The sequence below is a fragment of the Pleurodeles waltl genome, chromosome 8 (assembly GCF_031143425.1).
Source record: "Pleurodeles waltl isolate 20211129_DDA chromosome 8, aPleWal1.hap1.20221129, whole genome shotgun sequence".
NCBI lineage: Eukaryota > Metazoa > Chordata > Amphibia > Caudata > Salamandridae > Pleurodeles > Pleurodeles waltl.
This window is the reverse complement of record NC_090447.1, coordinates 100346545-100369662: the sequence shown is the minus strand read 5'-3', so window position 1 is coordinate 100369662 and position 23118 is coordinate 100346545. Positions and strand designations below refer to the sequence as shown.

General features: G+C 45.8%; 1 protein-coding gene across 1 annotated transcript in view; it reads left to right on the top strand.

Annotated features, from left to right (window-relative positions):
• The window catches only part of PLEKHB1 (pleckstrin homology domain containing B1), a 250886-nt gene that overhangs the window by 183748 nt on the left and 44020 nt on the right, over positions 1-23118 (top strand). Inside the window, exon 6 of the mRNA XM_069203837.1 lies at positions 22066-22168. Coding sequence (XP_069059938.1) covers positions 22066-22168 — 103 coding nt within the window. The remainder of the gene's footprint in view (positions 1-22065; positions 22169-23118) is intronic.

The window sequence follows — 23118 nt, the reverse complement described above, 5'->3', positions numbered from 1 at the left end:
ACACATAGTATTCGATATATACTCTCTACAAACAGAAAGGTCTTTAGGTCACCTTCCTTCAGTCATTGACTTCTTTGGCTCTGGACGCTTCAGCCATTGGCCTAAGACATTGTCAATCACATCTTGGGTGTGCCCTTCTGGCTCCTTTAGAATGGACGAGGGGCTATTCAACATCTGAAAAATACACTCAGTCATCACCCATTCAGCATGCTGATGTCATGATATTTTAAGAGACAATACATTTTCACAGTATTTGTGGATAAAGTCACCGTACAAGTATTTGGTGATCTACAAGGATAGTAGACACCGCGGTGAACAGCGCTTTAAGCCCTGCACTCCAAACTATATGATGGCATGGCGGTGAACTGTTTACATTAAATGTATTATTAGCAATTAGGAATTATTTCCTGCCGAGAAGTAGGAGCGGTATTTCAGAGGTCATTTTATCATCGAGGTAATGCAGTGCTAACCAAAACCATCATTTGAGGGGTAAAGCTGGCCATGCTAACACTGTTAGTTATTTCATTTATAAATAAATATGGGAGAATATCATAATCTGCCCAAAACAATTTCACATCCAGGTGTTTGGATTACACAGCACAGGTCTGGAAGCTTAGCCTGGGAGGCTAAAGGCAAAGAAGTGGTGACTAAGCCTTTAGACTCGCTTTATTGTAGTACATTTAAACAGAAGCGCACACATACATGCACACATGCAGACCGAACAACACACCTTATAGCATCGACACACACAAACGTCAGCATTCACAGTGACACCAATGTACACGGAGACGTCCATCCACATACCCGTGCACAACGGCTAGCAGATGAACTGCCACACATGCATTTGAAGCTTGGATACAGGCAGACACACCTGTAGGGAGATATCACAAAGCCGCACACTTGCAGCAAAAGATGACAAGCATGTATGAACTCATAGGTTGACTCATTTCTTCGCCTCATATTCAAACTTCCCATATTTTCCTTTGTTCCCCTCTTCCTCTTGTTTCTTCTTTTCTTCCTCTTGTTTCTTTATCCTTTCATCCTTTGTCACATTTTTTTCTCTCCTCTTCTTGATTTCCTTCCTCTTCTTCTTCCTTTCCCTCCCTTCACCATATAATCATCAATGCTCTTGGCTTTGCCAGTGTGTGTTGCTGTTGAAAGTTTAGACCAAATGTACTAAGATTTTCCTTCAAATTTTTCACCTTTAAGAAAAACATGAATATCTATAAGTTCAATTTATGTTTAAAAAAATGAATGTGTGCTAGCCTCCCAAACGTACTACTTCCATCACCATTGTGCCTTCCAGACCAAACCATTTATTTTAAGTCTACTCTGCATGACAAAGTCTAATGTAAAAACATGAAAAAGATTTGAGTAGGAAATGAAGATCACTTCTGACTGAACAATGCAGCAGATGAAGATGAGCCCCATGATGAAGGATGCCACAAAATGTGGGTGAGAGCTTTTTTTTTTACCTTAAACAAAGGGATCTAACACATGAATAAGGATAGCATCATAATAGTGTACATTTGCTTAACCTGGTGTGTCATGTTAATAAATGTAGGGAGGAAGTAGAAACGAATCTATATAACCTCTTACTCTGGAGTGCAGGATAGAAAATGAAAAGGTTAGAGGCGTCCAAAATAACTTCAGCTCTCCTAAACAGAGTTCAATGTCATCCTCTTCCGGGATAAAAGTATCTTGTGAAAGGGTATAATGACAGACTTGCCAAGCAGCCCCATGTCATGCGTGATTTCTTTGGCTGTTGTTGGCTTTTAGGGTATCAGCACTTTGCATTATAAGATTGTAAAGCCAAAGGTCTAAGAGGCAAAAATTAAACTATATGTCCCCAGATGAAAAGTGGTGCTGGTAGGTGCCGGATAGCACATTTATAGGTCTGTGTTTTGACAGCACAGCTGTCAAACAGATCTGTTTCCAACAGTATACATGGAGTGGCCTTCAGTCTGGTGTTTCAACTACTGCCATTCCCATCAACACACATCTTTCCAGATCAGACTAGCTGAAACCTTACTCCACCATTGAAGAAGTGCAGTCATTGAATGGGCAAAACCATTGGGATACTCCATCTCCCAGTCACACGTTCCATTCAGGGTATGTATTGTTGTTGGACCAGGCCCTTTTTGCAGGGTCGTCCCCAAACTTTTGGTCTTTTTTTTTCTGATCTGCTTTTGTTGGCTTTAGGACTCTGGACACTTTACAACTAATGATTAGTGCTAAAGTGCATGTGTTCTCTGTCTAAATTGTATTGGTGATTGGTTTGTCCATGATTGGCATATTTGATTTACCAGTAATTCCCTAGAAAGTGCCCCATAGGTGCTCAGGGCCTGTAAATCGAATGCTACTAGTGGGCCTGCAGCACTGATTGTGGCACCCGCATGAATAGCCCTGTAAGCCTGTCTCAGACGTGCCATTACAGTTTGTGTGTGCAGTCTTGCACTGTCAATTCGACCTGGCAAGTGTACTCACTTGCCAGGCACAAACCTTCCCTTTTACCACATGTAAGTCATCTCTAAGGTAGGCCCCAGGCAGCCCCATGGGCGGGGTGCAGTGTGTTGAAAAGGTAGGACATGTACTGGTGTGTTTTACATGTCCTGAAATGAAATACTGCCGAATTCGTTTTTCACGATTGCAAGGTCTATTTCTTCTATAGGTTAACATGGGGATTGTCTTTAAATATCTTTCAAGTTCAGTTTCACATTGGGAGCAGACACAGATTTGGCGTTTGTGGTCTCGGAACTCACAATTTAAAAATACATCTTTGGGTAAAGTAGGTCTTTAAATTGTCTGTTTCAAAATGCCACATTTAGAAAGTGGGCATTTTCTTGCTTAACCATTCTGTGCCTCTGCTTGGCTGCTGAATACACATCTGGACCAGACTGACAGTTGGGCTGTGTGTGAATTCCCTCTAGACAGTGACACAAAGGGAGCTGAGGTGTGTCCTGCATGTCCTGAGAGTCTTCCTGTGCTAGAGGGAGGATCTGACACCAGAATTTGAAAGGGTTGTGCCTGTCCTCTCACAATACAGTCTTCAACCCCCTATTGTGTGTCTGAGGCAGGGCAGGGAAAAGGCAGGGTCTTGTGCACTACAAAGACTTTCCTTTGAAGTTTGCCTTCTTCAAAGGCAGAAATGAGTATTAGTATTGGACTGCTGACCCCACAACTTTAGAACATTTCTGAATCAAGAGGAACCTCTGCCAAGGAGAAGAGCTGGAGGAGGTGTACTGCCCCTTTGCTGTGTGTGCTTTGCTGGGTTGGCCTGCAGTTGCTGCTTCTGCCTTTAAAGAGGACAAAGACTGGACTTTTCTGTGTATCCAAATTGTGAAGGGTCTCCAAGGGCTTAGACTGAGCTTGTCTCTTGTTAAGAAGTCTTAAGGACATCAAAGACTTCACCTACCAGCATCTGGGTTTGTTCCCTGTGGACCCTAACTCACCAGATGGTGCCCATTCCAGTTTCTGGGCCCGTAGGAGTGAAAGCTGGCCTAAAAACAATGAAGGACCAGGTGCACCGACTCCAGACGACTCCAGGACTGACGCCGCTGCCTGACTCTAGCATCCGAAGCCCTGGTCCCTGCTGGAGTGTGATGACCGCGACTGACACCGCAGGCCCAACCCAGCCCCGCTGAATTCCCATGGCATTGTGAGTGCCAAGTCACCGATGTCTGTGACACCCGACTCCACTGCGGCGCCTGTAGCTCTGTGGCATGACTGCAAACCCAAGAGTTCGCTCATCGTGTCTTGACCCACCGGATTCATCGACCCTGCCGGATCGTCAGGAACCGACTCCTTGCACCGACACCGCATCACCTCCCCTGCAACCATAAGGAACCAACGCCTCTCCTCCCCTGCACTGCAGTAAGGAACCAACGCCGCACCGGATCCATCGATGCCTCACCTCCTTGACACAATGCACCAGCTTGTTTCCATGTTACCAAAGGTACTGTACCTGGGAATCCGTATGACTACGTGACCGGCACCGCCTTCCTCGTGAGTGCCTCGTGAGTGGCGTTGGACTGTTGGGAACGACTCCGTCAGTGATGCCGTGATAGCCCCATTTGGAGCTATTTTGTTTCTAAACGCCATACTGAAGTTTAATCTTTGAAAATGTGTATCTTTGCTTGTGTATGTTGGATTTTGTTACTCAGATAAATATTGACTGTGTTTCTAAACTGGTGTTGAGTGCTTCTGTGGTGTTTTCATTGTGTTACTGTGTGTGTTTGTACAAACACTTTACCCATTGCCTCTGAGATAAGCCTGACTCCTCGTGCCAAGCTACCAAGGGGGTGAGCAGGGGTTATCTGAGCTTTGTATCTCCCTTACCCTGACTAGTGTGAGGTTCCTTACTTGGACTGGGTGTAATCTGACTGCCAACTAGAGACCCTGTTTCTAACAATTGTTCAGTGAGATCTAGCCTTATAATAATATGGACCATCTCAGCAACTTGTCATTTTCACCCTTCAATGTAGTTAACCACTTGACTGTTTGTTATTAGGCCTGGGGTACATTTGCTTTATGCAAGCTTAATTATTGTAATGTTCTGTCACCCTTGTTATCCAAAATAATGCCGTTATAGAACATTGCATAATTTACAACAGATGTACTATTTTCTGTAATAGTTTACTGTAGACAAACTGGAACAACACAAACAACAAAGTGTGAGCAGCTGTTGTTCTCAGTGCTTTTTTTTTTGTGCATTTTTTTTTTTTTTTTTTTTTTTACACTTTTTTAGTTGTGTCCATTCTACTAATTAGTCACTGGCACCATTGTGCAATAGACCAGGAGACATTTTCTCTCCTCCTCATTCTCTTCTTCCATTGCAAGGAAGGTCACGGTAAAGTCTTTCAGGAGGTAAGGTTTCAGCCGTTTCATATGGAACACCCTCTTTGGTCTCTGTGTGGCTCCTTTGTCTACCAAATAGTTGATCCTAGAAACCACCTGCACTACCTTGTATGACCCATTCTAAATTGTATTATTATTTGGGGTGTGTGGCTGCCCTCCTCAAGCAATAATCATAACCCTTGTCAGGGTGAACCCTCAAATTCACTTAATTAACCTGAGCTCATCACTCTAGTAGCTATGGCACAGAGCGGGCAGGCTTAACATAGGGCAATATGTTAAGTAGTGGTTCTTAACCTGTGTTCTGGGGACTGCGATGCTAACTCAGGTGGCCACAACTGCTTAGAAAATTAGATAATATTTACAGATTAAACAAATGTAATTAAGAAGCAAACTTTAAAATTGAAAATGTTAAACCGTTCTATAAATGTGAAGGAATTTTAAATTGGTGGCTAAAAATTTAGTCGATATCCTCCGAGTAATTTGTGGGAGTACAGCAAGGTCATAAAACAGAATACAATATGAATGATTGGTGGCCTCAAATTTAGAAAAACTCCAACCTTCCTATTAAAATTAAAAAAAATGTTTTTTTTGTTTTTGAATTAAATAAAAAAAAATCATAATTTGTGTATTGGTTTGATGAATGCTAGTGGCTGTACGTTTTTTGTATTGTTCTGTATTTCAAATCACTGAAATTGTTTAGGCCTCAGTCCTTGGCTCCCAGTAATGACTTTGTGGGTGTCCCCGGATTCCAACAATGATTCAGTGTCGGTCCTTGGATTCCAGTAATGATTAAGTGGGGATCCACAGATGTCAAAAGTTAAGTACCGCTGGTGTAGAAGTATTATGCAGTACTAAAACAGTAATAAAGTTGAGATGCAACACAATAAAAATCCCAAACCGAATTAGAAAAATAGAGTAAAATGTAATAAACAAAATTACACCAAATTGTCAAAAATCCAAGAAAGGGACACAAGACATGATTTTTTTTACAGTTTAAGTAGAAATAGTGCAAAGATGCACAAAGCACTAATTATAGTCATGGTCGCAGTAGACCAGAACATAGGCACCATTTGACGCCAACAGTGATGGAACATGGGTTGGGCACTTCAACCAAGTTTGTCTTTGTCAAAGATTTTACCTTGTGACTTAATTAAGTCCCTGTCCACCACAGTAGTACACTTCTGAAGTCCCCAGGATCTCAGGGGAGGCACTTAAAGATGTACATGGTTTCAGGCAGTGGCCAGTGGGGAGGGTTCAGTCAAAGCCCAGCTGCCACAGGTCAGCTGGGCAGTTGTACGAAAAAGCCTCTTGCAGCTTGTTGTATAGTTTTAACAAGAGGTCAGCTGCATAACCCTTGGAGTCCTTTTCTTTGTCCTGGGTAAAAGAGAGAACAGATCCAGTCCCTCAGGGCTCTTTTCAGGTTGCAGGCAACCAATTCTGTCCTCTTATGATCTTCCTCAGGTCCAGGAGTGTTCTGAAGTGGGAGCCTGGAGATGCCACATTTATGCCTGGCTTTAGCTAGTTGATGGGAATGACTCCTAGGCATGCCCTAACTAATGTGATATACCTACCCATTTTGTAAATGTTCAAGTCCATGCCCCCCTCTCACTGCCTGTGGCATAGGTAAGTCACCCCTCTAGCAGGCCTTACAGCCCTAAGGCAGGGTGCACTGTACCACAGGTGAGGGCATAAGTGCATGAGCACTATGCCCCTACAGTGTCTAAGCAAAACCTTAGACATTGTAAGTGCAGGGTAGCCATAAAGCGTATATGGTCTGGGAGTTTGTCAAATATGAACTCCACAGTTCCATAATGGCTACACTGAAATCTGGGAAGCTTGGTATCAAACTTCTCAGCACAATAAATGCACACTGATGCCAGTGTGGGGTTTATTGTAATATACACCCAGAGGGCATCTTAGAGATGCCCCCTGAATACCAGTCCGTCTCCTAGTGCTAGGCTGCCCAGTTTCTGCCAGCGTGCCACAACCAGACGAGTTTCTGGCCACATGGGGTGAGTGCCTTTGTCACTCTGTGGCCAGGAACAATGCCTGTACTGGGTGGAGGTGTTTCTCACCTCCCCATGCAGGAACTGTAACACCTGGCAGTGAGCCTTAAAGGTTCATGCCTTTTGTTACAGCAACCCAGGGTATCCCAGCTAGTGGAGATGCCCCCCCATCCGGCCACTGCCCCCGCTTTCGGCAGCAAGGCTGGCGGAGATAATGAGGAATCCTCCATCTTGAGATTGGAGGATTCCCCCAATAGAAATAGGGATGTGCCCCCCCCCCCCCCCCTCAGGGAGCAGGCACAAAGAGGGTGTAGCCACCCTCCAGGACAGTAGACATTGGCTACTGCCCCCTGACCTAAACACACCCCCTAAATTTAGTATTTAGGGGCGACCCAGAACCCAGGAAATCAGATTCCTGCAACCTAAAACAAGAAGGACTGCTGACCTGAAAGCCCTGCAGAGACGACGGAGACAACAACTGACTTGGCCCCAGCCCTACCGGCCTGTCGCCAGACTCAAAGTACCTGCACAGCGACGCATCTAACAGGGACCAGTGACCTTAGAGGACTTCCCTGAACCCGAAGGACCAAGAACTCCAGAGAACAGCGGCACTGTTCAAAAACTGCAACAACTTTGCAACTTTTAACCAACTTTCAAAGAACTCTCTCTTCCCGCCGGAAGCGTGAGACTTCACACTCTGCACCCAACGCCCCCGGCTCGAGCTCCAGAACACAAACACTGCAGAGAGAACTCCCAGGCGACTGCAACAATGTGAGTACCCTGAATCGACCCCCCTGGACCCCCACAGCGTCACCTGCAGAGAGGATCCAAAGGCTTCCCCTGACCGCGACTGCCTGGTAACAAGGAACCCGACGCCTGGACCAAGCACTGCACCCTCAGCCCCCAGGACTGAGAGTAACCACCTTCCAGTGCAGGAGTGACTAGCAGGCGGCCCTCTTCCTGGCCCAGTCAGTGGCTGGCCCGAGAAGCCCCCCTGTGCCCTGCCTGCATCGTCTTAGTGACCCCTGGGTCCCTCCATTGCTTTCAATAGCAAACCAGACGCCTACTTTGCCTACTGCACCCAGCCATCCCAGTGCTGCTGAGGGTGTGTTTTGTGGGCTTGCGTGTGTTGCCCCCCGACCCCCCTCCGGTGCTCTAAAAAAAAAAACCCTGGTCTGCTCTCCGAGGACGCAGGTACTTACCTGTAAGCAGACTAGGACCGGAGCACCCCTGTTCTCTTCATAGGCGCCTATGTGTTTTGAGCCCTCCTTTGACCTCTGCACCTGACAGGCCCTGTGTTGCTGGTGTGGTGGATTTGGGGTTGCCTTGAACCCCCAACGGTGGGCTGCCTATGCCCAGGAGACTGACTGTAAGTGCTTTACTTACCTGAGAACTTAACCAAACTTACCTCCCCCAGGAACTGTGATTTTTGCACAGTGTCCACTTTTAAAATAGCTTATTGCCATTTTAACCTAAACTGTGTGTACTACTGTTTTAAATCAAAGTTCTCTACTTACCAGTGTGAAGTACCTTGCATTTTATGTACTTACCTCAAATCTTGAATATTGTGGTTCTAAATTAAATCAAGAAAATATATTTTTCTATATAAAAACTATAGGCCTGGAGTTAAGTCTTTGAGTGTGTGTTCCTCATTTATTGCCTGTGTGTGTACAACAAATGCTTAACACTACCCTCTGATAAGCCTACTGCTCGACCACACTACCACAAAATAGAGCATTAGAATTATCTACTTTTGCCACTACCAACCTCTAAGGGGAACCCTTGGACTCTGTGCACACTATCTCTCACTTTGAGATAGTATATACAGAGCCAACGTCCTACACCCTCTTGCAGCATGTGAGAATCTATTATTTCTCACAGAATTGACTCCCAAGCCAAACATATACGTTTTACCCCCTTACTCTGGATTTGATTGCTTCCATAGTAAACAGTGAAATCTTGATCTCTGCCATGCTTTTCTTATTCAGGTTTCTGAAATCATCAGTCCTGCTATTACCTGTCTCTGTAATCTGTCTCTCAACCGCTACAGTCCCCCATGACTGCAAAACATCAATGGTACTCTTCTCACTCCACCATTCTTAGTAACTTCTAGCTAATATGACTTTTACCATTTCTGGTCAGAATTTTGAAAAAGAAGATAAATCAGCAATTCTACGCGTTAAACAACATTTAGAACCTCTTCAACACCGGTTTTACTACTTTCGTGGGCAAAACCTGGCTTACTTGCAGTATTACAGGACCTCGCTGCATCCTGCCGCATGAGGATAAAGCAGTTCTTACCCAGTTTGATCTGAACAATGCCCTAGGTTGATGACACCCAAAATATTGTGTCAATCTGGGAATGCATAGGGGGTGTCCAATCCAAGTTCCAGCTGTCCATGTCTGTTGTTACTTTTTCGATGAGTGGCATCTCCCTTAAAATCTCAGTGCTTAATTTGTGTTGTGCACCAGCACTTATTTTTCAGAGCTGGCACTTATTTCTCTGCCTCAAGCATTTACTGCGAGCAAAAGACACATATGAGAAAGATGGAGGTAGAGAAAAACGAAAAAGCCTCACAATGGGAGAAAGCGGAAAGCTGCAAGAGTGAGCTCAAAGGTGCAAGGAGTGGCTTTAAATGGATTGAAGAGGCCTAAAATGGCTTCAGGATTACGCTGCCTCAGTATTCCATGTTCACACATTTAGCAGCTGCGTGTTTAAGAGGAGGGCTTTGGGCAACGGCACGTTTTCATTTAAAAATTAGGCACTGACAAGGATAAAACACAGGTTAATCTTATTTGTTGCTTCTCTGTCAATCTGATCATTAGCTCTTGGTGTCTAAGTGACCTGGGAAACTTTTCTACTCCTTCCTCTTTTCCTCACAGTGAAAGGCATTATTTACCAGATGTATGGAATTTAAATTTGCAAACATTGGTTGCAAATAATGCACTGACTTTTTGTGCTTGGAAAATATTTTTGCAAATTGACCTATGTCCTAAAGTGGTTTGCAATCTGAACTACCTTAGCAGTATGTATGAGATAGGTTGCACATTGTGACCCACTACAATTGGATGTCATTACAAGGATGGTTGTCTGCTGAGGTCAGCAGACAGACCACCGTGTCTTTGATTGTATTTAAAGTAAACCTTTTTTTTTAATGCAGCCCGTTTTCCTTAATTGAAACAGGGCTGCATTTTAAAAGATACGTTCCTATTTTTTAAGTTTGTGTTAAAGTTGGCTGTGTATGCCAGGACCACTGCCTACTCCCCACCATTCGTTTTTTTACATTCACAAAGGGAAAGGGGTTCCAAATTAACTTTTCACTGTTTTGCAATCGGATTTTGGTTACAGAAGATTGGTGCATACCACAAAGAGTTACTATTTAGAAAAGGAGCCATAACCACACCCCCTGCTTATAGCAATTTGTTATACCCTTTTAACCCCAGTTTGTGGTTCTGTATAGCAAATCGCAAACTAGGCTTTCTACATTGGAAAAAGCCTTCAGTGGCTGCAAACCCTCTCTGTGCTGTGAGTTTTCTGCTGCTTTAAATTGTTTGCAGACTCGTTGACGTGTTCATCCCAATATTTATGCGCCACACCTGGTAGATCACCCTAGCCCCTAAGGAAGTGTGCTAGTTTCTCTGAGTTATGCTTTGCTAGACAATAAATGTTAGAAGTCAGGAAAATCTGTTATCTGCCGGTGACAATAAATGCTGCCACACTTGTACCCCCAAATCAGAACACACAATAGTTGGTATTTTACTATCAATAATTATTTATTTTCTTAGGATTTGGCTGCAAAATGTGTATCAGGATGATCAAAGTAGTAAATAACTCAGCAGGTAATATTTGGATCAAGGGGAATGTTAGATATGCCGCATCCTAGTCTGGTGGTCTGTTCCCTCCCCAAAGTGTCTAAATATTATCCATCTGAGTTGTGTTGCTGCATTAGTTTACTAAGTCAAAATATGCCAAGCCATGTATAGTTCCCCTACAATCCCTTATGTTGTTATTGGGTCAACAGTTGAAATTCAGTCATTCAGCATCTCCCCCTGCAGTGGGCCCATGTGTCTAACCCCATCTGTGCACTGCTACATTGTATATACCTTTATCTGACAGAGACTTCTGGTTGCAGATTCCTTACCTTTTGAATTCCCCCAGGTGTCAGACTGGATCAGAAACTTTTTCTTCGAGCAGTACCTCTGCACGCCATCAGGTGGAGTTGGTCGACTCTGCAGGCGTCGGTGACGTCGTGTTTGCTGTGATGACGTCGCAGTCGTATATAGGTGCCACCCCGGCGCCCTGATGTCAGTTCTTTTCTTTCCGCGCAGATACGGAGAGGAGCTACCTCAGTCATTTTTTGACTATGACGACATTTTTGTTAAACAATTTTGACAAGGTTGTGGATGCGTTGAGGGATGACCCGCAAGACCGGTTTTAAGCCCTTCGACTCCTGTCATCGAATGAAGTCGGTGATGGATCCGCACCTCATGTGTCTTTGGTGCCTGGAGTGCGATCATGACCCGGAGGCTTGCTCCAAGTGTCAGACCATGAACCCGAAAGCTTTGAGGGAGCGGACCCAAAAACAAATGGCAGCCCGACACTCGACTCCGCAGCGCTCATGGTCTCGTTCAAGAGGAAGGTTTTGAGACCGGCCGCGGAGTCACCACCACTCTTCGCCCTCAAAGTCATTGGGACATTCGGATCATAAGAAAAAGAATTTGAAGAAGAACAAACGTTCTTCGACTTCACCCCATCGCTCGGACGATGCAGCGAGGGAAGAGCATCGACACTCTAGGCTTCTGTCCACAGAGCCTCCATTTGCGTCCGCCCTGTGCCTCCCCAATTTCCCAGGAGCCAGAGCCAGCCCTGTCCAGCTAAAAGAGTATTATGAGGCAATGTGCCTCATTTTTGGGCAGATCGACCCACCTTCGGTGCCCTCGGGCAAGGTGCTTGACCCCAAAATGGACTGGGTGCAGGATTTGGGCGATGCCAGTGGTCTAGACACCTTCCCTGACACTGGTATGCTGTCTCCCCCTACCGTGGCTACGGAGGAGGGCACCACATACTCCATGGTGGTGAGAAGGGCAGCTGAGGTCTTGAACCTTGAGCTACCTTCTGTGGAGGTTAGGCCTAACATCCTAACCGACGTGCTTCAGCCGGGGTCTTCCACATTAGGACTCCTTCTCCCCTTTAATGAGGCACTAACAGACGTCCTTTTGGGTACTTGGTCCAGACCCAGCACAGGGGCTCCTTTGAATAGGATGATTGCCCGTTCCATCGGCCTGCGCCAACAGACCCAAAATTCCTCACCCAACACCCCACGCCTGAGAGCCTTGTGATCCAGGCTCCCTCATTTTCTTCCTCTGGTGCATTTCCTGCCCCCTCCCCATTCCCCCCAGATAGGGAATCAAAAAGACTGGATAATTTCGGCAAGATTTTTTTTCTTCTGCCAGTCTAGCACTGCGGTCGGTGAACACAGCATGTCTTTTGGGCCACTATTCCCATACTATACGGTCGCGCAGGTGCTGCCTACAGTTCCGGAGGAGACCTGGACTGTCCTCATGCTCGGGGATGTCCAGCAAATGTTGATGCCCTTTGATGGCACCCGTCTCTCCGGAGACAAGGCGGACTCAGCGCTCAAGCGATTTAAAGATTCCCGAGCCACACCCCGGTCTCTTGGCTTCGCACCTGCCCCTAGACACCACCAGTCCGCCTCTCGCCTCTTTCATAGATTTGTAAGGGGCACCCAACTGCATCCTTTTCCACCTAGCCATTGACCCGCGCATGCTTTACAGCCCCTGCGTGGACGTGGGATCACAACGATCTCGGGGATCAGAGAGCCAGCTGGTCACCCAGTCCACCCCCAACCCCTCTTCCTCAGTCTTCAAACCTTCCTAGTCCGTCTGAACACCTGGAACCAGTTGGAGGCAGGATTCGCTATCATCTGCTCCACTGGAAATCCATTACCATGGACAGGTGGGTCCTCCAGATTGTTCAGAAGGGCTAGTCTCTCCCTTTCGAGTCTTCTCCTCCAGCCTTGCCACTTTCATTCGACCACATATCAGAGGATCACATGGCACTTCTGTGGGAGTAAGGCAAAGCTCTTTTGGTCAAAGGAGCTATTGAGAGGGTCCCTATGTCAGAAGTAGGTTGTGGTTGTTATTCCCACTACTTTCTGGTGCCAAAGAAGGACCAGAGCCTTTGTCCTGTCTTAGATCTTCAGTCCCTCAATCTCTTCCTCAAAAAGGAAAACTTCAGGATGCTGACATTGGCTCAGCTCTTATCTGCCCTGGACCCGAGAGACTGGATGGTATCGTTGGACTTGCAGGACGCATAATTAAACATCCCTGTCCTGCCGGCCCACAGACGTTACTTAAGATTCGTGGTAGGCCATGAGCACTTTCAGTTGACCGTGCTCCCCTTTGGCCTTACCAGCGCCCCTTGGGTGTTCACGAAGGTGATGGTAGTGGTTGCAGCTCATCTGCACCGGTTAGGGGTCCCAGTCTTCCCCTACCTCGACGACTCGCTGTTGAAGGCGGATACGCCCCAGAAAGTAATCTCTCACCTCCAGACTACGGCAAACCTCTTGCATTCGCTGAGGTTTACTATAAACATGCTGAAGTCACACATCACTCCTTCTCAGACACTCCCTTTCATAGGAGCTGTTCTGGACACAATGCAGTTTCGGGCTTATCCTCCTGAAAAATTTGGGCTATGATACCGATGTTTCAGCTTCTGTCCTAGATTTCGATGAGAATGAATCTAAGGCTGCTGGGCCTCATGGTCTCCTGCATCCTGCTGGTTCAAAAGGCCAAATGGCATATGCAGGCTCTGCAGTGGGACCTGAAGTTCCAATGGATGCAGCTTCAGAGGAGACTCTGACAAAGTCCAGATCTCAGAAGGAACTGCGAAAGACTTTCAGTGGTGGCTAACAAATCAAGATTGGGTCAAAGGCAGATCCATCTCCTTTCCCCAACCAGACCTCACAGTGGTGACAGATGCGTCACTCCTGGGATGGGGCGGCCACATGGGAGAGGCAGAGATCAGAGGCCTCTGGTCTCCGGCGGAATCCAGGCTTCATATCACACTATTGGAGCTCCATGCAATTCGACTAGCATTGAAAGCATTTCTTCCCTCTCTGAAAGGGAAAGCAGTGCAAGTGTTCATGGACAACACCCTTGCCATGTGGTACTGCCACAAACAAGGCGGAGTGGGGTTGTGGACTTTGTCAAGAGGCCCTTCGTCTCCGGACTTGGCTGGAACATCAAGACATTTCCCTGGTGGTTCAACATCTGGCGGGCTCCTTGAACGCCAGAGCAGACAAACTCAGCAGACTATGCAAAGTCGATCACGAATGGGGTCTCCATCCATAGGTGATGCAAGGTCTCTTTCATCAGTGGGGAGAGCCTTGGTTAGATCTCTTCGCCTCTGCAGAAAATGCGCAATGTCAGCTGTTTTGCGCATTGGAGTTTCCAAGGCAGCACTTGCTCAGCGACGCCTTTCTCCTCTAGTGGAGCTCAGGTCTCCTGTACGCCTTTCCGTCCATACCACTTCTTCTTCAGAACTCTGGGCAGATCAGGCAAGACCGGGCCAAAGTTATTCTGGTGGCTCCGGACTGGTCACCTAAGAGTCTGGTATCACCGAGCTCTTAAGCATGGCCATAGCTCCTCCGATCAGACTGCCCATATGGGAGGATCTTCTGTCGCAGCAGCAGGGGAGGGTCATCCACCCGAACCTGTCCACTCTCCGCCTCCTTGCGTGGAGATTGAGCAGTGACAGTTGACGGCTTTTGACCTTCCACCGAAGTCTGTAACGTCATCTTGGCAGCCAGGCATTCCTCATCCAAAACGGTATACACCTGTCATTGGAAAAACAATTGTGGCATGGTGTATTGACAAATCTGTCAAACCTCTCTCTGCACCTCTTTCTGAAGTTCTGCTCTTTGTTCTCTCTCTTGCCTAACAGGGCTCTGCCTTGGGCACCCTCAAGTGCTATGTTTCTGCTATCTCTGCATTCAAATCTCCCATTGTAGGGAGGTTTCTCAAAGGTCTCACACATCTCTTCCCACCTATCCCATTTATCATGCCCCAATGGGATTTTAATTTAATACTCACATACCTGATGTGCACTCCTTTTGCGCCGCTTCATAGCTGCCCTTTACTGCTCCTAACCATCAATCAATCAAATTATTTGTTGAGCGTGCTACTCACCCGGAAGGGTCTCAAGGTGCTGGGGGGGGTGCTACTGCTCGAAGAGCCAGGTCTTAAGGCGCTTCCCGAAGGTCAGTAGGTCTTGGGTCTTACGTAGGTTGGCGGGGAGTGAGTTCCAGATTTTGGCTGCGAGGTGGGAGAAGGATCTGCCCAACCATCAAGACTGCCTTCTTGGTTGCCATTACCTTTGCTCGCAGAATAAGTGAGCTCCAAGCTCTGTCATCTAAACCACCTTTTCTGGCAGTACATCCTGACAAAGTGGTACTCCTCACTATGGCTTCTGTTCTCCCTAAAGTGGTATTACCCTTCCATGTAGGTCAATCTATCACCTTGCCTACTTTTTACCTACCCCCACATCCCTCACATGAGGAGGAGAGACTCCACTGCCTGGACACAAAAAGAGCATTGGCATTCTACCTTGATCGTACTAAAGACTTCCGGGTGGACGATCAACTCTTTGTGGGCTATGTGGGAGTGAAGAAAGGGAAGGCGGTGCAAAAGAGAACCATTTCATGATGGGTCCTCCTATGCATCAAAATGTGCTACACTTTAGCAAAGAAGCAACCCCCTGAGGGTTTGCCAGCTCACTCAACTACAGCAACTGCAGCTACCACAGCATTAGCACGAGGCATTCCAGTCCTGGATATCTTGTCAGGCAGCCACGAGGGCATCTCTGCACACGTTCACCAAGCACTTCTGCCTGGACAGTCAGGTCTGCAGGGACAGCTACTTTGGTCATTCGGTCCTACAGGACTTTCCGGTGTGATCTTGGTTCGCGGCCCACCTATGGGGATGGGGATGGGATTGCTCGGGTATCTATTCAAAAGGTAAGGAATCTGCAACTAGAACTCTCTATCAGATGTACAAGTTACTTACTTTCGGTAACGATATATCTGGTATATCTGGTAGAGACATATTTCTATTTGCAGATTCCTTACCAACCCGCCCATCCTCCCTGCTTTGCAAACTGATTTCTAGGGGAAAGAACTTTCCTTAAAGGCCCTAGCTTTGGTGTACCACAATCAGTGTTCTTCATGGCTCTGCGCTTCTGGTGTGGAAAGTCGTGAAAAGAAACCGATGTCAGCGCGCCGGGGTGGCACCTATATATGACTGCGACGTCATCAAGGTGAACACGACACCACCGACGCCCGCAGAGTCGAACGGCGCCACCTGACGGCACGCAGAGGTACTGCTCAAAGAAAAAGTCTCCGGATCCAGTCAGACGCTTGGGGGAATTCAAATGAAAGGAATCATAAGGAAAGGAATCTGCAACTAGAATATTGTTGGAGGCTGGCCCTCTATGCAGTGTACATTGTACAGAATATTCAGGCAACCACACACTGGTTTCCAGAGGTAAAAAATCAGACCACCTAATGCTCCAATTTTTAAGGTAGCTGGTCGAGCAGTTAGGCTAATCCAGGAGATGCGCTAAGTATTTGCTGTACTCACAAATCCAGTCATGCACCACACACACTCAATGAATAACTTGAGCCCAGAAACCCTTTTCTGGCGGGAGAGGGCCACCTGGAGGAGCCACTTGGAGAAGGAGCTGGTTTGCAGATTTAAAGATGGTGCTTTGGGGTCCCCTTGGGCTGTTTAGTTCGCGAGGGGCTGGGGACCCGTGGCACACAGCAGATCCTGCGATGCAAGGCCCAGGGCGGCCAGGTGCAGGGTGTTTTGGAGGTCTTGGATGCTGTGCGCATCGAAGTCCACTGGCGCTGGAGGTGAGTCTCTTTGTGGGCGACTCACAGGTCAATGGGGGCATTCTGGTCGGAGGTCCGGGGTGTTCTGAAGTCCCTCGACTGGGGCTTTCTCCGGATTCTTTTTCAGCTCTGGGGGAGCTGGTTTTCCACTGGTCCGACGTCAGCTGACCAGTACCCAGGGTATTGCTGTATCTCGGCCACTAGGGGGCGCAGCACCACCAAACTTGGCACAGTTGTGGGGCACTTCCGGGCGGTCTTCGGTGTGACGGCGGGTCCGGTTGTGACTTCCAGTCGCGGAGATATCGGCGATTCAGTGAAGTGACCCTCACTGGTTTGTTGGTCCTTTGCAGGTTTCTTGCTTTTCTTGAGTGGTTCCTCCACTCAGGAGGGATATCTGGGGTGATCCTTGAAGCCTGGAGGTCCCCTGGGTGTTCTGCTCCTCCGCAGTCACGATTGTCAGGACTCTGGTGCAGCAAGCAAGGGTCTTGGTGCCTCTTCTGGTGCAGCAGGTCCTCTGTTATAGTCCTGGCGGGTTCTTTGGTGCTGGTGTTCCTTTCTTCTTGGGATCCTTTTCAAATCTAAAATCTTGGTCGAGGGGAGCCTACTAAAAACTGAATTTCATGGGTGTTTTAGGGGGACCGGGTAGTGTCCAATGGGACACTTAACCTTGGGTGGCTACACCCACTACAGTGACCACTTCCTGTGGGAAGGGTTACTTCCCTAAACCTCATTGGCTGTTTCCCTCCATTCCAAGATGGAGGAAACTGAATCAGAGGCTCCACTTTGCATACAAGCCCGGAGGGGTAGTGCATGCTCAGTGAGGTCACTCCTACCCTTTGTCTGGTTTCCCGTCCAAAGTGAGGGTTTGCAAGGGGGGAAGCCCTCTGCTGTTAGCAGCAGGCCTGGGGGCTCAAGTTTCAGGGCTATAGCCCTTTGAAGCTCACCGCCAGGGTGTTGCACATTCCTGAGGGAGGGGGTGTTAGCTCCTCCACCCAGGAAGGGCATTGTCTTACAAACCAGAGAGCCATGGCTCTCCCCCAGGTTTGTAGATTGGCTGTCTGGAGTGACAGGCTGGATGGAACCAGGCAGCAACTATGCCAGTTGGGGTTAATGTTTGCAGGGGGTACCTCTAAGGTGACCCCTGGGTACATTTAGGGCTAAATCCAATACTGGCACCAGTTTGGATTTATCATTCTGAGTTGTTTGATACCAAACAACTCAGGGTGCAGAGTAGTCATCATGTAGCTGGGAAACCCGTGTTTGACCAGTGTCCAGCACATGCATTTAAAATGGCTGCTCTGTTCACTCACTATGTCCTAGTTTTGGCAAGGACACAGTGGGGGCATACTGCTCATGCAGCTATGCCCTCACATACAGTATGGTGCACCCTGCCTTAGGGCTGGAATGCCTGCCAGAGGAGTGTCGTACCCATAATATATGCAGTGTATGGTGGACAGGGCACACAGAGAGGGTGCCATGTTGAGTTTGTCCCTTTAGGGTTGCTCCCGTACACTCAGCCGGCAATGGCAGTACTGGGGGCATCTGGGTGCAGGGCCCTTGGGATTGGAACAATCAGTGCTGCTGCCACCAGGGGCCTACTCTTAATATCTCTTGCCCTGGGTACTGGGGTACCCATTTACTAGAGACTTATAAGGGTATTTAAGAATGTATCCAATTGTGCCAAGCATCATAACAGATTTGGGGAAAGAGCTCTGGCCCAGGGAACCTGTTTTGCAGGGGCCCTGGGGACTATGCAAAAATGTCTCTACCAGATAAATCGTTACCGAAGGTAAGTAACTTGTACATCATCAATGATGTCTTGCAGAGGGGTAACTTGTACTCCGCTCTAGCTTCACTACGAAATATACAAAAAATGCCCCTTTATAGATGCATGTGGAAGCTTATGCTACTTTGTCCTTCTTCTATCCAGGAAGGAACTCTACAAAAGCATCTTTACTTGCAGCCACAGTTGCAATGCATGCATCAGAAGGGAAAATAATTCCATCTACGTTTTGTTAGTTTGAACTGTATCACAAAACATGGAGTTTTCAGACTAGAAAAATGCCATTCAAGCACACTTTTATTAGCATTACCATCAAAATAGTTTGTCTGCCTATTACATGCATGCTCTAATATTTCATGCAGTGATACTCAAATGCTTTTAGGCCTATCTTGTATGTAATATACCTTATTTTCACATAAAAGCCCTGCCATACACAACATTAGCTCTGTGGTCTCTTCTCGCTATGCAGGTAGTCAACCTTTCCCACTTAGGCCGTACGTCCATGAAGTCCAAAGTAAAGAGAGTTGCATAAGTTTATTTCATTTAGCATTTGTGAATCATCCAGGTTGCTGCTGCACATCTTATCCTTAGATAAGAACTCATTCTTCGCGGACCATCTTAAATCCTTCAGTTCTGATAATAATTTGTGGATTGCTACAATTTGCATGCCCCCAGTTTGGTGCCCACTCATTCAATTTCCTTGCTGCAAAGAACTTAAATGGTGGTTTGCATCCTCTCTAACCATCTGATCTTTATCAAACCATGATGGCTCTTCTCAGTTGTCACGTCTTTGCTTGTTTTAGTCCGTGTGTTAGCTGCTCTCAGCAAATTTCATAACATACAACATAACATAACATGACTGGTGAATGAAGAGGACAACCGAGGAGTCTGAAGTAAAAGTGAATAGCCAGATGGGGGATAAAGAGTGAGGGAGAGGACTGAAGGTTGGAGAGAGCAACTGAGGTTTGAGAAGTACAAAAGAATGCAGGTAATAACTGCTGAAGAGTAAAGATGAAGACTGAGCATTGAGGATGACAGAAGAGTGAAGACTTTGCCTAATAAGTGAGGAAAGAATTCATGTGTGCGGACGGTGGATGCTAAGTACAGTTGATGACTGAGGAGTGTGGAATATGCGTGAAGATGACTGAGGTGCATGAATAAGGAAACACATTATGCTACCCCAAAATGCATAATGTGTGATTTATGAGGATGAGGAATGATGTCCTGTTTTAGATATAGAATTTCCCATATCATTAAGGCACTCCTCCAGTATTCTGAGATCACGTCAGGCACATTATTACTTCTCATTTTCAGCAAACATGTGCATAACTCTTTGTGGGTGTTTTATGTTTTGTTCTTTGAAGATGGGATTGACCAATCATTGTTAAGGCGTTCTCATACCACATTAAAATGATAATGCATGCTCTGCTATTTCCTTTACCTAGTTATGCCATTTCACTGAAACCCAGTTCGTTCTTCAGACTAGCATTTAAATAATTTTATGGCAAGATCTTAGTTTACTTAAAACTCAAACAACAGGGTTTTGTTTAATAACCAGTATGTATGGGTCTATATTGAACATAAGGTTCACCTCTGGATTGTCCAAGCTTAACTTTATTTACTTTAAATCTTTTTGTGAAGGCATAGATGTCAAAGGGCATCTGTCAAACACTTAATTGATGCACTTCTCTATGTCCCCATGATAGGAAATTTCCTATTTATAAGTAAGCACAACTGTTGCCTCTATATTGTTAATCTTATTCCTTCTGGGCACCTTGGAATGCATTGCTAATTTGTGTTATTTCACATAAATAACTCCGGAGTAGATTGCTTCCACACTGTTACCATCTTGACCCAAGGAATGGACCAAGGAGAGAGCGACAAGTCTCCATATGACAAACCTCTTTATTTACTGCTAACAATATTCTATTGCCTTCTAGAACTGGCACGGAGTACACCATCCTACAGAGGGAAGAGAGCAAGTGAACTTGAGACATGTACTTACTCGCGTGTGGGCTCCCATCCTCAAACTTGATGCCCTCCCATCAGTGGTTTGGGATCACTTTTGTACCTTAACAAGTCATTGTTTCTACACTGGAGCAACACAATCGTAGCCTTCTACAATGGAGCCTCTTTCAGTGCAAATCACTTTTCCCTTCCTAACATAGACTTCCTCTGGATGTAACTTCCTGTATTTGAACTTATTTCTTGTTTTGTGTTTTAAAGGCAGTGTTTTGATTTTCTGTAGGTATGAGTCGTGGGCACTTTGTGTGTTACCCCTAACTCTTTTGTGCATTCATCTCACTGAGTTTCAACCACCTACCCACTGCTCACTTTCCAAAATATCCTTTAATCATGTATTCCATTAAACAGGTGAAGGCTAAAGAACATTTCCTCTCTTTCCCTGCTACCACCACTAGTGAGACTTAGAGGGCCACGATTGGATACATTGACTGTTCTTTATTTTTGCTGCCTCCTCGTCTTTGTTTCTGCTGCCAAATCAGGAGATGCATTGGAAAGTATAAATCCCAACACAACATTTTGCTCTAGGGTTGCAAATAGTACATTTTGCATGTAGTGACTGCTAAAGTACTAGTACTATTTGCGTATCCTTTGAAGCACCAACACTTTCATGTTAGCATACATCATGGTTAATTAGTTGTTTATACTCCAAGATCATGAGAGAGTCACACATAATCTCCTGTTTCCCAGGCAGTGACATAGCAAGGATGAAACGAGCCATGCACCGGGAGGTTCAGAACTCTGAATCATACTTATTTATCAACCCTGTAAGCCTCCATAACTCATGCGACAAACACATGATATGATGCAAGTGTGATGCAAGTGTTAGATATTGATTTGTTTGATGACTCCTACCCCGACTTCTAAATCAGGTTGAAGCTTTGGAAAATCATGGCGCCTAAGAGTTTTGCAAAGCTTAAGAATACAGGTGGATGAAAATCGACACCAATGTGTAAAAATATGTTGACTTAAAGAATGAGGAATTTGCCAATTAAGTAAAAAATCGACTCTTCCGGAAATAAACACAAGTATTGCAAAAACGAAATCAAATAAATGGCATAGACAAACCCAACTGGGTGATAAGCAAGCATTACAAAACAGAAACGCAGTTGATACATTAACAAACTAGTAAGAGGCAAGCAAGACACTTCTGTTCCTGGATAGCAGCAAAAAAGATCAGGGTTTTCAGAGTTTAAGACAGCCATATTGACAGCGTCAATCTAATTGAGAAGATTAATTACTACCTTGCCGGATGTCTGTTAGATGCATTTCCAGTTTCTGTAGATGTTATGGCTTGAATTGTTCTTTCCTCTTTGTAAGTTTATTAAAGTTTGGGCAAAACTGTAGCCTCCGAGTATTGAAGTAAAATCCAGCTTCTTCATTTCATTGTGCGCATTGGCTGTCAGGATTGTCTCCGTGATAACTGAGCAGGCTTGAAAATGGGAGCATGGCTTACTTGTCCCTCATCTTTGTCTTGTTCCAGGTGTCCTTATATGATCCCTATGATGACTACTACCAGACCATTCCTATTGATGCACATCACACTGTTTACGTCAACCCAGGGTATGGTGGCAACCATTATAGAGGTACGTCTCTTCTTCATTTGCCTTTACCGCCTAAGATGATAGCACTTCCTAGTAAGGCTTACTTCCACAAAGGTATGCTGATACCTACAATGCTACATATTGATTGTTATTGTAATGGATGAACAGAGTTGGGAAATACTGAAAACATTGTTCCAGGCCAGATTTACTAAGATTAATCTGGAAAAAGCAATTGTTTTGTTTTATGCTGTAGAACTGTGTCATGCTCCAATTAGTAAGGGGTCTGATGCCCAGATTTCTGAGGTGAAATATGGTAGTCTTGGTTAGTGAGCACATATGATATGAACTAAGGTCAGTATGTACCAAGTTTTTTGCAATCACCAAATAAGCTTTTCTCAAAATCATGTGGTTTGCAACGGCAAACATTTTTTAGCAATGTAGTAAATCCATTTTGTGAGTCAGAAAGACTTTTCCTGTTCATGAAAGCAATTTTGCACCATTTCTGAATCACAAATAGGAGAGGTTGTTGAAAGCTCATACCCCCTCCTGTTGACAAGTCAGAACGCGCAGATATACATATTAATGGCTTGTGGCCACAATTGTGGTCTCAAAACCGTTGATTAATTACTGACTCTTAAGTTGAGGTGGTGACTGATTTGCAAAGGATAAGCTCTTCCCACAGGACAGCTTCCCATTTTGAAATTGTGTTAGTAGTAGGCAGTAGTCCACAATCCTTCTCCCCTTCTGACTCCACTACATCGTTCTCATTTTCTCTCTGTCTTTGTCTCTCGTTTTCTCTTTTTACTTCACAGTCCTCTTCCTTACATTATCCTTCTCTCTCTCTGTAGCTTTTGCATGCATCTTTAGTTTCTCTCTCACTTTCTCTCCCATTGTTTTCTTACTCGCTCAGTCACACACACCCTCAGTATTCAAACCTTTCTCTTTCATTTTTAATTTCTCACCTTTTTTACCCTCTCTTCTCATCTCTTTCA